This window comes from Lolium rigidum, chromosome 3, assembly GCF_022539505.1.
Source record: "Lolium rigidum isolate FL_2022 chromosome 3, APGP_CSIRO_Lrig_0.1, whole genome shotgun sequence".
NCBI classification, from domain to species: Eukaryota; Viridiplantae; Streptophyta; class Magnoliopsida; order Poales; family Poaceae; genus Lolium; species Lolium rigidum.
The window spans coordinates 174202460-174220192 of record NC_061510.1 but is presented as its reverse complement, the minus strand read 5'-3'; the positions used below and the strand labels follow the sequence as shown (position 1 = coordinate 174220192).

At 46.8% G+C, this 17733-nt stretch overlaps 1 protein-coding gene and 1 long non-coding RNA gene across 2 annotated transcripts; both read left to right on the top strand.

The window, feature by feature from the left end:
- The first annotated feature begins 3662 nt into the window (after positions 1–3662).
- Positions 3663–6697, top strand: LOC124695823 (F-box protein At5g07610-like). The gene is made up of 2 exons (XM_047228637.1): positions 3663–4796; positions 6333–6697. The coding sequence occupies exons 1-2, from the start codon at positions 3663–3665 to the stop codon at positions 6381–6383; spliced, it is 1185 nt and encodes a 394-aa protein (XP_047084593.1). The 3' UTR covers positions 6384–6697.
- Positions 6698–11525: 4828 nt separating this feature from the next.
- Positions 11526–12813, top strand: LOC124698671. The gene is made up of 2 exons (XR_007001041.1): positions 11526–11647; positions 12317–12813. It is a non-coding gene; the product is annotated as an uncharacterized LOC124698671 (long non-coding RNA).
- The last annotated feature ends 4920 nt before the right edge of the window (positions 12814–17733 follow it).

The window sequence follows — 17733 nt, the reverse complement described above, 5'->3', positions numbered from 1 at the left end:
GCTCGAGGACGACCGCCGAAGCCCGCAGACGAGAACACCTTGCACCATCCGAAGCCGCCACCGCACAACCAACTGGCCCAACCGGCCCGACAGGCCCAGATCGGAGCCCGCCCATCGCCGCAGACACCAGATGTAGCAATGCCGCCATGGCCAACGGCAGGCCCCTCCGCCCACGCTGCTCCCGCTGCGGCTCCACCGCCGCTGCTGCCCGAGGCAGACCCGCCGCCGCAGCCTCCCAAAGCAGACCCGCCGCCGCGGTCCTCCGAAGCAGCGCCGCCGCCGCCGCAGCAGGCCAGCACGGCCGAGATCCAGATCGGCCGCGTGCCAACCGCCTCGCCACAAGCCTCCAAACGCGCCACCACGCAGCGCCCAACCGCCGCGACCCAGCAGCCTTGCGAGCAGCCTCCCGCGCCGCCGCACACCACCGCCGGTCCGTCGCCGTCGCGCACAGCCGCGAAGAACTCCGCCCACCACCAGGAGAGGAAGAGGAACCACCCCGCCGCCACCTTCCCTGGGGGCGCAAGGCTTTGCCTGCCCCCCTCCGGCGGCGGCGAAGCGAGGGAGGCGGAGGGTGGGGGTCAGAAGTGGTGGCGGCTAGGGTTTCCCCCGGAGTCGCCCAAGGAGGGCGACGCGGGGGTGTTTCTCGTTGCGTTGCGGTGAACTGTGCTGTGACTGTTTGTCAGATTACAGATTTTTGCACCCGACATAAACTGTGTTCCTACCACTATCTTGACAGCGAATCTTCCAAGACTTGCGCCTGCATACTCCACACGAACCTTTGCCGTGTCCTTGTGTGGAGGTTGGCGACGATGTGCCGAGGCATCTCCAACCACAATGGCTAATAAAAAAATTGAACATCCAAGGCCTATTTTTCTATCGAGCCCTTGATTTTTAACATAGGTCTAGGGGGAGAGATTCTTCATGTTGCCGAGTCACTTAGAGCATCTTCACTCGTCTCCACGAACAGGCTCCCGGCGTGCCATTTTTTCATCCGGACGGCGAAAAATGGTCTAGCCGCGCCCCCGGTTTCTCGTTTTTCGCTGGATTTGGGCTTTCATCCATCCGGCGAGCCCACGCCAACCCCGGCCTACCGAGGAGCGCTCGGGGACTTCGGACGAAGCGAAAGCACGCGAAACGCCGAGATATTTCTCCCGCGCTTTTGGCTTCGTCTTCGCCGCAGTGGTGGACCCGACCGGTCAGCGACACACACATCGTCTTCCGCGCGCACTAAAAGCCTGCCGCCGGTCAGCTCGCCGCGGACGCGTCGCATTCCACGCGTCATTTAATCGCCGGCACCAGCCGCGCCTATATACCCCGCTCCGCTCGCCGCGACGCGTATCCCCGCTCCACTCTCCCTCCACTCTCCCGATCCATGGCGTTCAACGACGAAGACGACGCAACCAACAACGGCTTCCCCCGCCGGTCGCTCCACGCGTGGGAGGGGCACCTCCTCCACCAGGCGGGGTACCCCTGCCCGCCGGACACGAGGCCTCCCGGCGGCGGGTGGCGGCTAAGTGCTGGCGGCGTACCAATCCCGCCGCCGCCCCGGGGCCACGCCCTCGACGTCGCCATCGAGGAGGCTCGGATGACGATGACGGACGAAGAGCGCGCCGACCCGCGCCACCACCCCGACAACTACACGAGGTGGAACTCGTTCTTCCTCCAGCGGTGGGAGCGGGAGCTGGCGTCCTACGATTGCCCGCCGCCTCCGCCTCCGCGCAAGAACGCCGCGGGTCGTCGACGTTGGTGGAGCGCGCCGAATAGGACGCTGGAGAACGTCCTCGAGCACATCGAGGGCGGCAACTTCCCGGTGCTGACGATGCCCCGAGGGCATCGGCCAGCCGCCGCCGGGGAAACAGCTGGCAGCCACGACGCATGGCTGCCAGCTCATCGTCTTCCGAATCGGCGTCGAGGTCGCTCTCCAGGTCGGCGCCATCCTTGGCGCCGGCGAAAAAGGAGGCGGCTTCCCCGCCGAGCAACCGCGCGCGCGGCGGCGGCGTCGTCATCCGCGAGCCCTCGACGGCACAAGGACGGCTCCGCCCCAAGCGCGAAGACGACACCTCCGGCGAGCGGAAGCGCAAGCCGGCGAAGGTGAAGGTGGAGGAGGCCGAAAGCGCCGAGGACGCCGCCATCCTCGAGGCCGTCATCGCGAGGTCCCTCCAGGACCTCGTCCCCGCTGAGAACACCATGCCACTCGACCAGGCTCGCGCCGGTCGAGGGAGCAGTGGGAGAAGGAGGAGGCGGAGCGGCAGGCGAGGATCCTCGAGGACGTCGCTCACTACCGCCGGCCTGCGACTCCCCCATCCGGCGCCGTCGTCCCCGTCATCGACCTCGAAGCCTCCGACGACGACTGGTACAAGCCATCGCCGTCCCCCGCCTCGCACCAGTGGCCGGTGGGGAGACGCCGGCCAAGGCAGCAGCCAGGCGGCTTCGGCGCCGCCGCAGTTCGACGACGACGGCTCCGGCGACGATGGCGGCGACGGCGACATGGACTACACGGTGTTCTACCGCCATTTGGGCATGTAGAGCGCCGTATTTTAATATTTACAGTTGTATTCCCCTAGCCGAATTCGAAATATAGTCGAATTCGGCCTCTATGTATGAACTTCGCCCTCTATATAGTAAATATCATTAAATTTAGTCTAAATTCGCCCGTTTTAAGCCGTAGTTTGTCAAGTTTCCGTTTTTCAAATTTAGATCGCCGTCTTCGCCTGAGCACGCGGCTGGGAAACTACTCCTCCCCACGCCAAATTTACGTCCAATCCGGACGTAAATTTCCCCGAATTTCGGCGTGGGAAGGGCAAACGAGTGGAGATGCTCTTACACATGGCACCTCTAGAAGTAGAGCCTACATTCAGTGACTCTACTGTCTAGATGTAGTACAATCCATCCACCCAAAATCAAATCCTCAAACATTAGGTATTTGAGTTCTAATTAGTTAAAATGAAACTCGTTGTGGGGGTCTCCCTCACAGTGTTTGTTTCGAAAAATCAGCTCCCGAGCTCCATGGAAAGCATGAATTTCCAACATACATCATAGATATTGACCATTGTTTTCACATATACATCTTGTTCTGTTCTACAAATCCGTAGAAAATATATTAAAAGTATGTTAATTTGTAGGTACACAAAAAAGAGAGATCGGTGGAATCCCCAATGGCAAATACTCTAGTAATTATTGTCAATTTTACGTAGCCCACATTCAAATATATGAAATTGCATACTTTGCGCATATTTATGTACATGTCTATAACGTTCGTAAATTTCTAAAGTTATAAAATACTGTTTTTTATTTAATAAAAGTTGTGCTACATCCCTGGCCCTGTTTTTTATATCCTGCATCATCAGCTTCTACAGCCCAGAAGAAAGCCCAAGACAGCAACACTCGTCACTCTCTTCGCCCACTCCCCGTCCAATGCCCTTCTTCCAGTTCCACGCCCCGCCCCAACTCAGTAGACCTCGCCGGCGCACCTAAGACCTAGCCGCCATCCACTCGCCGGCAAGTATGGTGGCACCTCGATCAAATGGATTATTTCGCCGTTATTCTATTCTCATCTGGTACGTACACTACATTCGCGGCAGATCCCTTCGCTCACCAATGAATCTCCAATCTCTCATCCTCCGTCCCCGTATGCAGATTGACCGCTTCTTCTCTCCACGGTAATGGTGAGCGGCTCCAAGGAAATCCGTAGGCAGCCAAAGCCAGTGGACAGGCTCACCGAGGACCTCCTCGTCCAGATCCTGTCTCGCGTGCCGTACAAGTCGCTGTGCCGCTTCAAATGTGTGTCCAGGAGCTGGCGCAGCATCATCTCCCACCCCGACCACCGCAAGGTGCTGTCGCAGTACCATCTACAAGACCTCGCCGGCTTCCTCTACAGCACCCATGACCACAACTTCAGCTTTGTTCACAATTTTGCCACTGTCTCATTGGGAGGCCGGCCTATTATCAACCCTTCTCTCCCCTTCCTGCCTAACTGTGGGTTGTTTAACATCGCGGACAGTTGCAATGGCCTCCTTCTCTGCCGCTGCTTCGCCACTACTGATTCGCTGGCATTTACTTACGTCGTGTGCAATCCTGCCACTGAGAAATGGGTCGTCTTGCCCGGCTGGTTCAAAAAGATACCAACAGCTCGCTTGGGGTTTGACCCTGCTGTCTCCTCACACTTCCATGTGTTTCAGTTTGTGGAGTACGGTGTTCCTAATTCGGATGGGCTTATGGATGCTCCTGATGTCCGTGGCGATGGACACGTCCAAGGGGTTGAGATCTACTCCTCCAAAACTGGGGTCTGGAGTCACAAGGACAACGGTTTGGAATTGGTACCTAGGATAGTTAGTGATTCTAAAAGTGTCTTCGTTAATGGTTTTCTGCATTTGCTTGCCATGGAGTTTTTGGTGCTCGCAGTGGATGTGGAGGGAACCACTTGGAGGGTGATTCCTCTGCCACACGATGACTATGAGGATGCTCTTTTCATAAATACTAATGCCGGATTCATTGATCTGTCACAGGGGTGTTTGTATTTTGCAAATAGTGATGACTATGAGGAATGTAAACTGTCAATCTGGGTTCTTGAAGACTACAGCAGTGAAGTATGGGTCCTGAAGCACAATGTTAGGTATTTGAATCTATTTGGAGTGAATGTCTATCTGGGACAATACTATCATATTGTCGCGATCCACCCAGAACGAAGCACGATTTTCCTAGTTTATGGGCATGGCAAAGTACTGATGTCTTATGAGATGGACAGCGGGAAAGTGCAGTTTATCCATGATCTTGGTCATGTTACCGATGGACCTTATATCTATAATATCTATAAAGTTGATCCCCACTTTCTTCATTTAATGTTTGCAAGCTCAACATGCACAGTATCCACGTCATCTTATTATCTTGGCAATCCCCTTACACGCTTAGCTTCGTCATGTTCTGTTTCGTGAGTAAATCCATCATCAATATTTTCTGGATTATAATTTCGACCGGCCCAGCCCAAAAGGAAACTGTACGTTCCTTAAACTCTTCCGTTTCAGTTGTGATAATAAATGGCGGCATCTTCTAGAGTCCAGACCAAGCGACGCCGTCTGAGCCGCTTCTCCTCCAAAAGGTACTATATATTCGCTCTCCTATGGATCCTCTCCTCAACCTTAGTCCTTCGCTCTCTATCTGCACCAATTCTGTCTACTTAACTTTTGTTCTTTCTCTGAATTGTTGTTTGACATGCATTCCATCTATTCTTAATCCAGGTTGGCCTTTATTCCAATCGCCAGACACCACCATCTGAGCTTGCACCTGGAGTACATATGGTGGGCTGATTGATTCGTGTATTAGCGTCACATCGGCTGATGTTGTCTGATTATTTTAGCCTGTAATGGTCATTCAATTCGTTAGCCCTGGTTTGCATGGCTGCACATCTTCGTAACCAAGAAGTGAGATTCAGGTATTACCTTTTTTCCTTACCTTGGGATTTCGTTTGCAAGTCTCATATTAGACTCCAGCTTATGATTCAGAAAAGTCATATCTATTCGTGTAGCTTTTATAGTCATATCTTTTTTTTTGTCTATGTGCGCGCCCACTTTCTAGCAGCAAAGGAAGCATGGAATCCATAACAAAGATGGATGCTATACTGCACCTGATTAACGCCGCAGTTGTTTTTGTTCCAGTTTTGGCTTCCATTATTTTTGTTGTCAGGCTCATCAAGTGTCTGAATTGCGGCAGAGCTGTAAACATTTCGGAGTTGGCATACTGTGAGGATGCATCTAAATCTAGGCTTCCAATACTTTTGTAGTCAGGCTTAACTAAGTGTCTGACAGTCTGAATTGGAGCAGAGAGAAAGACATTGTCATAATAGGTATACTGTCAGGATGCATCCAAATCAATGTATACAGGTTTTGAGGTCATATTTTTTCATTTACAGTCTACACCATGCAACATACTTGCATGAAATTCTGGCAATTGGTGTTATTTCAAATTTTGTACAGATCATTCCAGACAAATAATCTCTACTTTTTGCAACACAAACGATGATGGCGGGTCCCGAGCACTAGAAGTGAAAATAGTTGTAAACGTTAATTTCACATTCTCATAATTATTAACAATATCTAACACGTCTTTCTTTAATTTTATGTGATTCCGTATTTCTTCATGCAATAGGCAAAGATTGTTGGCCTATATTCTTGCCAATAATTATTCTCATTCTGTTATAGGGTGGAAAATGATACTGCCGTATGAGGATATATTTGGGCCCTTGGCTCTAAATAATTTTGTTCTACCAAACTTATTTTCAGTTGTTTTTCAAGCAAAATATCAATTACCAATACCCGCAGCAACGCGCGGGGTATCACCTAGTTCCATATGTTCCCTTGTACTCCGAGTCATTGGCAGATGGGTACTGATAATCTGGTTCACCTATCACAGTTCTTACTTCGTCAACCTTTCAGATGATATCAGAGTTATGAGCCTCTCACCAGGGCCTTGGCTGGATCCTTCTAGGCTTTCTATGCTGTGCACTTCTCGTTAGTTCTTGAGTGTACTCTGTAACATCAGTTTATGATGCTATCTATTTCAGTTAACTTTGTAACGCCAGCTGCTTGTCTTATGTAAACATACGTGTTTATGGTTGCTAGTAGCATATGGGTAGCAGCCTAACTTTGTGTAGTTATTGTTTTGTTGTACCATGATTCATGTTTGTAATGTTGAGATTATTGTGTTGGGCTGTTGGTTCCTCTTTCCAAGTATTTTATCCATGCTCTAGGTTTAAAACTTACTGTGCATTGAAACTGTGTAATTCTATGTAGCGGAAATCATGGGAGGGAGTATATGTTATTATCCTCTTGTCAATGTGGAAATCTTTTTATTCTTAATAGGTGATCCTATTTTCCTGCACATGCAAGGTATCCACCTCATCAAGTATCACTGAGCAATCCTAGGCTGCCACGTTTCTTCAAATCTACCACATCAGCCATCAGTTATTAGTTGTATGCCCACGTCACCAGCCCATTTATTCAATCAGTTTTCGAAGTCATGGCAGTCCACGGGACAAATAAAAGACGCTATTGATTTTTCATGCCCCCAATTAAATCACGTCTTCAGAGGTCTAATAGAATTTAGTGAGACCTTCACCTTCATTGCTTCCTCTTCTCATTTTTGTGTGTTAGCCCCGTTCGTTTTATACCTTGGCCTGGCCGTTGGGCTCATGGAAGAACAATACCTCTAAAATAAAGTAAAAGCAGTCATCAAGCTCTATTACCCAATAAAGGCAAAGAAACTGACGGGAGTCATTGATCCGCCACCGTGCCACCGCACTAGCTTTTGAAGACCCATTTCAACTGCCATCGCCATTCGCCGTGTTTATTCCTGCATCGCTAACCAAGGCGCCAGTTTCCAGGCTTCCCTATGTTTTCTTATGCCTGAGCTCTATGTCTTGATTTTTCTGATTCCATGGAGGCTCCATGATTCTACGGTAAAGATTATCACAAGCTCTCATCTAAACGGCTCAGGTTCTACAACAAAGTATGCCTTTGTTCTGTATTTTGCGTCTCCCATGTTTATGTTTGCAGATATGCTCACGAACGGTCAAAAGGGCATGCTAATGTTTACTCATTCGGCTGCTTTTTCAGCTGAGAGAAAAAGATCCTGAATAGAGCTAACCGGCAGATGCTACAGTATTTAACATGAATTCCTATCAACTGTTATGCTAAAAAATGTCTGATCAGATTGCTTTGCATTCTCTCATTGGTTTGGACAGTGGTTTTGTTCAGTATATTGCGAGTTGCGATTACTGCATTCGTCGAATTTACTTCTATCAAGGTGACTGCAGCTTTCCTTTAGTAATTGTAATATGCTTAGTTTTTACAAACTGTATTTTCGTTTTCAATATTTGTTGCAACCTGTCTAGCAGATGTATTAGTTTCTGCAGCTTCACCGCTTGAGTTGGTCCATTGGTTCCACTGAATGCTAATAGACGTATAGGTTACTGACATACTGTTTGCCTTTCATCCCCTATGAAATATGTGTCTGTCTTTCTGAATTCTTCTACAGGATTAACTATTGTCAGTCTTTCTGAGTACATAAGTTGTGATACCACTCTGTTTGCTTCAGAGTGCTATTTAAATTTTGTTCTCTTACTTTTTTCATCTCCATATTCAAGTTGTTTGACAATAGAGTGTGCTGAATATCTGAATTTGAAGATGTAAGTAAACCTTTGCTCAGGGCATGTTCTTGGTACCAATTAAGTTGCAATTTCAAAGAATACCATATAATCCCTTCATGCACTCAGCTCACTGCAAGCATCCTGAATCTGCATAATTGTCATTGCGTTGGAATTTATACGCTCTATTCTTTTTCATAGTAGAAGTGTGAGATTTCAACTATATGTTATCCTTTGACTATTTTCGTGTTCACTTTACACCCCTTCATTATTCTAATGTGATATACATACGTGGACATAGCAATATACATGTCATTGTGTTTACGTGCATATGGCACAAAGATGAATTCATCTAATCTCGGGTTTATATATTTCATGTCGAAAGACATATAATGTAGTAGTTTTTCTTCACTTTGGTATAGTTAAAAATACAAATCTTAGCTCATGGCCAGAGAGCCAATAAAGATATCGGGGAAAAAGAGTTGTACGGATTTGAGACAATTATTTATAAATATAATTGATGTTAGGAAGAATAAGAAATAGTTGTAAGTATTTGACCCAATTATTTCTACAAATAAGCATTTCTTAACCAAGTGATTTTCTATCATGTAAATGAGAAGTGCACGTCAAGTCAAATATACCCAGAAACGAACCATAGAATACATACATGCATGCTTTTTTACTGTCAAATCATGTTTCAAACATTTGCATACATTTCCTATTAATTGGTACTCATGTTTCAAATTAAAATACTTCTCCCTCTATTCCAAAATAGACACTGTTTTGGAAAGCTAAAACAAAACATCTTCTATTTTGGAACATAGGTGTTATCATATATAGATCTGTTTTGAACTCACTTACATGCCCACTTTTGTTGCAAGATAAGTCCCGCAGCAAAGCGCGAGGTATCATCTAGTAGAACTAGTAAACCAAAGCTACTCTTTTTTATTAGGTGGCGAATTCCATTATCTAGTGAGATCTTGTATTTCATTTTACCTTTGACATACTAGTGAACAATTAAGAATGGGAGTTCATGTTCCTTTGCTCGTATTGAAATGATCAGTTCATGTCTTATACTAACCTTCTTTTATTCCATCAGTAAAATTTCCTGATTTACTACACGTCCTATCCAGTTCCAAAATTGGATCCTAAGTCTGAAACTATTTTTTGTCTATTTGAGCTAGTAACTTGCCCGATTCACTTGCTGCTATATGTAGTTGCAATGTCTGATCTTACATCCTTAGAACGTGGACTTTCACCCAAATGAAAGGCAAGGTTCAAAAAAGCGCTGAGCGCTAATCGAGCGGTGAGGCTCTGCCTAGAGGAACTATTGCTTAAGCGAGCTTAAGCGCCGCTTAAGCGTGCAGGGCAAAACAGACATATGTAAGCCTAAAATAGAAAATATTGAATAACCTCACGAGTTATATGTTGTTTTTGGTCTAACAAGAGGCCCAACAAGATACCTCTTGCTTCACAGGCCCAACAAGACGCATCTTTCTTCACAGGCCCAACAAGAGGAAATACATTGATCCCCTCCAACAGGCCCAATAACCTAACCTCACGCACGTCAAATAAGTCTATCCCCTCCTGCTTCCCAGCCTTCCTGGGTCGTAGCCGCCACTCACTCGCGCCGCCTCTCTTACTTCAATCCCCTCGATCTGGACTGGGAGTGGATGAGGGGAACGAGCTACTGGAGGAAGGGGTCCCTGTTTAGGCGGCCTTGAGGAAGATCTAGAGGGCGGAGAGGAAGAGGAGATTGACCAGCGGCACGAAGGAGCTCCAATGGTGCCGCCTCTTGCTTCTGCCTTGACACGGGAGTGGAATCAGACGCGTACAGGATTCCTAGCCCTAACCCTCTTGCTTCTGCCTCGAAACCACGCGAGAGCCCGCCTCCACAACTTCTCCTCACTTTTCCTATCGCTCAGGCCAAAAGCTGAGCGGAAGGGCTCTGCTTCGCTCTAATCTACGCTTAAGCGTACGCTTAGTAACGCTTTTTTGAACCATTGAAAGGGGATACCTCTGGGAAAGCCATTTGATACACAAAAGGTAGATACCATCTTTTTGAACGTATCTATAGTATATTCAGATATAGCTATTTATTGGGATATTACAGTAGAACTCTCTGAACTTCTAACCTCTGTGTCCCCTTTGGTGCCTCTGGTCCAATTATGGGTGTTAGATAACAGATTTAGAGGTTGTGGGTTCAAGTGCAACTATGGAATAAATTCTCAGCAAATAGCAGATGGTGGAGAAATTATATCATGTTTTGTTACTGTGAACCTATAATATGAGTGGTGCCCATAATTGAAGAATAGTTCTTGTTACTTTATGAACCGGGTGGATGGTAATTGGGGTAATCAACATTTAATAAAGTTGTGGGATGTCTATGACCACCTGTGAAAACTTTCGATAAATTTTAGAGGTCAGTTTCACAAATATCTTGATGCATGTTTGCAAGACAAGTGCTACCTATTTCAGTTAATCTGCATAATGCTGCAGCCCTGTTATGCTTTTATTATTATTGTTACAGTACTTGCTTCTAGCGCTTTTTTTCCCTCCTATTTCCGTTTGTTTCATTGGGAAGAAGGCACACAACAAGTTCCTTGCTAGTTTCTGTACCATACGAGTGTTCCTTACACTGAATTTTAAAAAAAAGTCTGTTTAAGACCCAATGACATTCATAATAAAATATGCTTAAGTGAGACTAGCTCACTTGGCTAAAGAAGTGGATCAACTAACTCAGCTACACATGTTCAGATTTGAGTTCTTATTATTTTTTTAAAAATTGTTCTAGTGGCTTCTCCTGCTGCATTTCTTTCAAAAAAAAAATTCACCAAATCCTTGAAATATACTACCTGGCAAAATTTTGGAAGCAGAGAGTTAGCATTTAAGAAACCTGATGCCTTAAAGTTTAGGTTGAGCATGATATTCAACATGAGCTCTTTTACGATGATTGGCATGGAACTTTGGTTCCATCTAATTGAATTTTGGTTCCGTCTAATCTAATTATTTGTGATCGTTGATTAAATTAGTGATAACTTTCCTGTAAGTTTTATAATGCTACAATATTCTGAACGGACGTCTTAATCAGTGTTCTAAGTAAAAAAAAATTAGAATCAAGTCCAAATCAAGATCAAGATCCGATCGAAAATATCAAATCAGAACTCTGCTGGCTTCGCACGAGCGCCCGACGCCGCCGCCGCCCCGCAGCCGCCGACGACGTCGACGCCCCTCCCCCATCGCGTGGGATCACGGCCCCGAGGCACCCCCTCTCCTCCGTCGCCGCCGCGAGGCGCCGCCCGTCGGCCCGTCGCGGGGACTCACGGCGCCGGCCTCTTCGTCGAACCCTCCTCTCCTCCATCGCAGCCGCGAGCCGCCGGCCCTCCCCCGTCGCAGGGCCCCGTCTTGTACGTTGCAGCCGCGAGCTGCCGCCCCGTCCCTCCATCGTGGGGATCGCTTGAAGATTCACTGCTCCGTCATTACGGAATTCAGAGTCATACACTGGCCTAGGTTCTTCTCTGGATGGTTCCTTCTAAAAATTTCTCTAGATCTTACAAGATACAAGAAAACCACATTAACTGTATATGTATAATTATAATTTTCCATTCTTTGCAACCCCATTGCCCGCATCGCTTGCTTGTATAGTTCTTTCATGGTTGTTATCTGTCCAGAATGTGTTTGTTCCTTCAGCAACAAATCTTTGAAGTCGCAGCAGAGGTCCTTCTTAGCAATGTTCAGTAACTTCGTCTCTGTCATTAACTTTGTTGAATCTACTCCATTTTAATCGTTTATTTGTAGAAATATTATCAGTACCTTGTCAGTAGCTGTAGTGTATTGTACTGATAGTTCCAAGTACTGGTTGCTTGCAACACTGAAATTTTATTACCGAATTTTAATTCTGCATCAAAATCCGGAATATCAATATGGCTAGATTGCATGTGTTGATTTCGAAGAATCTGCAGTATTTTAGTAATTTCTGAAAAGCATTGGTCTCACACTTTTGAAACCCCTAGTGGCTTTGTGAGGTTGTAGTATTCTGTTCATATGCAATTTGAACTAAACTGAAAAGCCAGTCTGTGCGCTTGTTCTGCAGTCATACTGATTGTTTTGGTATTTAGCATGAGCCTCCCGTTAAGATATTTCAATTACTTTTGGGTATTTGGGTGCTCTGATTTGCAGGAGTTGGACAAGATCTGCTTCCTGAGCCTCACGGATAATAGCAAGCTGGTGCCAGGACAACATCGTCCCAGCACCCTTAATCCTCTATGGTGGTGCAAGTGTCCGACTCCCAGCACGGACGCAAGGACAACATCGTAGAAACCTCTGCTGCCGTCTGGATGGCGCTCGGCCACGACACCAGCATCAGCGAGGTAGTGGCACTGATGGGAATATGTCACAGAACAAATGACACTAATTTTGCATGGGGTGGAGCAAGTTTCAGTGCAATATTAAATTATTGGGTTCAGAAACCATAAAGATAGCACCAATATAAGAATTATAGGGTTGGGATTAGCCGACTTATTGGCTACCCTTTACTTCTAGCATCACTGCATCTGTCACCCGCAATTTGTATTCCGTGAAAAAGTATTTTCTTGTATTATAGTCTTAGTAATGTGGACAACAACAAAACCATGTGGACAACTGGCATTTGTGGTGGAAGAGAGGTACTGTGAATTGCTCCTGTCAATTGTTAACTTTGAGTATCTGTTACACATCCGGACTGTGAATTGCTCCTGTCAATTCAGTTTCGGTGATTGTTGCTGATTGTACCATACACATACAGACAATGATACACGTTACATAATGGAGTAACCCAATTGTGTGCTGGCCTACTATTGTTTCCCACATGCTCCAGTTATTATGCTACTCTGTATTACTCTATTCTACTACTCTGAACATTGGGTGTTCTTACTTCAAACATCATGAGATGTGACTATTGGTCAGAAATTCTTCTGTAAGAATTATTTAGCTGTGTTTGTTCTAGAAAGCTCCTAATTCATATAAGCATCTAAGTTGATCCATTCAGATCCAGAAAGGTCCCTCGGATTGCCGCAGAACCTCTTATTCAACACTATTGTTGCAGCACCTAGAGGAGGCCGGCGGTGATTCACACCCACAGGGAATCACCGTGTGACCCAGACGATGACTGATAATGGGGCTTCGTATTTGACAGTGGCAGTGTGGTATCTTGCGGTTCATCTCTCAGAGTTTCTAGATGTTAAATTACCATCAGCTCATGCTATAACTACATAATTTACAGAAGATCCCTTCGAAAAAAAAAATTACAGAAGATGGCATGCTAACTTGTACTGAAATTACATTAGTACTGCATTTTCATTTATCAAGAAGATCAACTTGTTGGCCTCGACCAACGCCGCCGCTCCTCCCCTCGCCGGGCGCCACCGCCGTTCCCTCCACCCCGCGCTGCCCTCCGTCGCGGAGATCGACGGGAGAAACCTCCGTGGATGCCGCCTGATGATCACCCCATGGTCCGTCGCCGTCCCCTCCCCTCCGTCGCCATCCCTTTCCACTGCCCTCCGACGCGGCCCCCTCCCCTTCGTCACGGGGCTCGCCGGGAGGCGGCTCCCTCCTCTCCGTCGCCTTCCACTATCCTCCGACGCGGGCCCTCCCCTCCGCCCCCTTCCACTGCCCTCCGACGCGAGCCAGATAGGACCGCCGAGACCTATCTGGCTCCGCGCCGATCCGGCGTACGCCATTGATTCCGACAGCTGGCGCACGTATCTCGTGTCCGAGAGGGATCGGAGGAGGAGGGTGGGCTTCATGGGCGACAGGGACTTTCCCTTCGACCGTCCACCGCCGCCTCGTCCTCGAAGACAGCAGGCGCCAACGCGTGCGCACAAGGTGCCGATGCGTGCGCAGTACGACGACGACCACAACGACGACGAATACGACGACGACGGCTACATCGAGGCACTGGCGTACCACAACGAGGAGGTCAAGGACGACAGCAACGACTACGTTGCGGTCGTCTTCCAGGAATGCCAGTTGGCGATGGCGGAGGGCCGCGAGTTTGAGTACCCAGAGAACATGACGGACGACGAGATCGCGAAGCTCGGCGTCCTCATCTCCGAGAACGACCGACCTGTGCAGCCGCCGCTGCCCCGGTACGCCACCGGCTTCATGCCGCCGGGCCTGTCGAAGGATGAAGCCCTACGACTGGCGCTACAGGACTCGGCCACGCCACAACCGCCACCGTACAACCCCTGGGCTCCTCAACCGCCGCCACATCCCTGGGCGCCTCCACCGCCGCCACATCCCTGGGCGCCTCCTCCGGCACAGCCTGGGCGCCTCCTCCGGCACAGCCCTGGGCGCCTCCACCTCCGCCACAGCCACAGCCATGGGCGCCTCCACCTCTAGCATCGCCGGCGCGTCCGGCGTACGTTCCGCTGGTTCCCAACTGGTCGTGAACGGTACCGGAGCTCATCGTGCTCGACAGCGACGAGGAGAAGCAGTAGGCGCAGGCGTAGGGTTTATTTCCATGTGTTCAACTATGTAAATTATGTTTTCATGTTATAAAAAAATGGAAATTCGAGCAAAAAATGTGTCGTGCCGCTGGAGCCACCCTGACGCAAACAGACGCGCGGTCGATTTCAACCATTTCAACCGACGGAAATGAACGCACGCGGATATTTTTGGACGCTGAAATGCGTCGTCCCGTTGGAGATGCCCTAGGACATAGTTGGCCGTAGTCCGTTAAGCATCCGATGGCAATACAGAGAGTCCTCTGAAAACACAGCTACGTCTCGACGAAAAGCCCAGTCCAAAGCCCAGTCCGATGAAACATGATAGGAAAAACAGCTCCGTCTCGGAAAAAAGCATCCCGTCGTCCTCTTCGCTCGCCATTGCAGCTCGCCCGCGAAGCTTGCCATTGCCGCTCGCCCGCGAAGCTCGCCGGCAAGCCCAGCACTTAACCACGCCAGCGATGCCGCTCCCAACCAGCTCCTCCGGTGCTCGACCTCTGCTTTGCCGTTCCTCCGGCGCGCCGGCCGCGTCCTCCAAGAGAAGGAGCATGAGCCTGTGTCGGTTATGCCGCCGAGCTCGACCTCAGCATTGTCGCTTGGCTGGCGCTCGTCGGCTGCGTCCTCTAAGCGGAGGAGACGGAGTGGTATCGTCCGGGTCGCCGGCCTCGAGCTGTGTTACCGCCGCCGTTCCGCATGCTGCTCACCTCCATCTGCTGCCGTTTGACTGAAGTACGTGGGCTTTTGGCTGGTTCGCGTTGTGTTTTCGCAGGATTCGCGCTCCTGCCGTCGGATTCTCACACGGACGGACTGCAGCCAAGTATGTTCCTCTGCAGTTTTATGCAGTTTCCGAGAGATGAGAGACGGAGGGGATGAGAGTGAGAGATTTAGCCGGTGGTGACTAGTCAGTTTAAAAAAAAAGGGAATTATATGGTGCTTTAAGATTTGTGTAGTATCACCAGCTGATTTGGCCACTTAAAAGGACATTTGTCTTTTATAATATTCGCAAAATATATTTGAGGTTCCGGTCCCACCGAATTTGGTTCCGGTCCCGCAATTTTGGTTCCGTCAGTTTAGTTCCGTCTAAATATCACCATTAGATCGGGGCAGATGAACGGTTATTAAAAATACCAATCACCCTAAAACTTGTAATTCAACATAGTACATGCCATTTTTTCGTGCATACTCTGGAACTGCTTTGTGAAAACTGATGATTGGGTAACCACTAACTAATATGGCAAACACAAACGTGAAACGACCTCCACCTGCACTATAAATACATTTCAATTGACATATTTTCTTCTTCTCTCTTCTAGTTGGCAGTGTAGTGTTCGTTGAAGTATATTCCCTCCTTCCCAAATGTAAGGCATATAAATTGATTCAAGAGTTAAACCTTACAATGTTTAGCCAAATATATAAACAAAATATCAATCAATACAATATTGAATAAGTATATTATAGACTTATACACCATGTATTTAGGATGGGGAGTACTTGACAAAATTCGATAGGAAATGCATTCCATTTAGGAAACTTGTTCGATTTTAGCTTAGCTTGAGCATGCTATTTCCAAATACAGCATTATATTTAAAGGTAATTCATTGTATATGTAAACTTGTCACGTATGATCAATTTGACACACCAACATGTGAAACTGAATTATGAATAGAGTAACTTGTCACGCGAGAACATTTTCCTACAAATTAGCACATAGAAACGGACAAGGGAGCATTCTATGAAACGTGTGCTCGATAGAAGCAAGTGATCTTTTTTGTTGTAATCGTGAGATGTACTTTTAACTCAGACTTTCCCTTTCTAAACAATACCAAGGGCATTTTCAATTCACATGATTCGGAAACGGAGGAATAGAAAAAATAGGGGGTTCAATTTCATGTCTATTTCAATCCTATGGGATTTTATATATATATCAAAATATGCTTTATTCCACCATAGGAAGAGCAGATGATTATTAAAAAGAGGTTCGATTGGATGTTATATTCCAATGAAATGTAGCAAACTACTGCTTAGGGGGAAAAAAACCATATGAGAATCCTAAGAATCAAGCAACACATTAGGAAAGGAACTTACGATTTTCAATCCTTAGAAAGTTTTCCTTTGGTCATTTAACATCCACTTAAACTTTTTTGCAAGTTTCCTTTGTTTTTTCCCATGTTAAGTCAAAAAAAATGGGTGCATATGAATTTCAATAGGATTATAATAGACATGGCATTATTATTTTTTCGATAATGGACGCTTTATTACTCAAATAATATTACACCCGGTCTCTGCATAACTAGGATGCACACAGCCGTATAGATCCATTTATTACACACCGAACAAAAGTAAAAGTCTAGGCAACACCGAAGTAAATGGCTAAAACCAGAACTATTTATAATCTTATGTTTTCCCTATTCTCTTTTTTTTCGAATCAAAGAGACCCTAAGCAGGAAATTTCCTTGTGCCCCTATTTACTTTGATGAACTAGATATAAAAGCAGAGAATTTCCCTCTGACTTAGGCTGAAAGGTCATCTCTAAAGGAAGCTAATGAGAAAATATCTAAGTTGAGGAGGGATGAAGATACCAAATGGGCTCAACGAGCTAAAGTAAAAAAATATTCAAGAAGGGGGGAGTAATACTAGATATTTTCATTTGGTTGCCAATGGGAAAAAAAGAAAGAAAAATATTTATCGACTTGAGCAAGAGGAAGGAACAATTACTGGTGATGAGAATCTAAAGGTGTATATATCGGAATTTTATAAAAAGTTATTTGGTGATCCTATTCAATCTAATGTTCATATGAATGAACATGAAAATCAAGATATTCCGCAGTTATCAATTAAGGAAAATAACCTTCTTACTTCTCCTTTCACTGAGAAGGAGGTGCATGAAGCTATTTTTCAAATGGAGTATAATAAGGCCCCTGGTCCCGATGGGTTTCCAGCAGAATTTTATCAAAAATTTTGGAAAGTAATTAAGAAAGATCTAATGGCGCTTTTTAGTGAGTTACATACTGGGAATTTGTCCCTATATAAACAAAACTATGGCATCATTACTTTACTACCAAAAAAGATAATGCGGTCCAAATCCAGCAGTATAGGCCCATCTGTTTGTTAAAT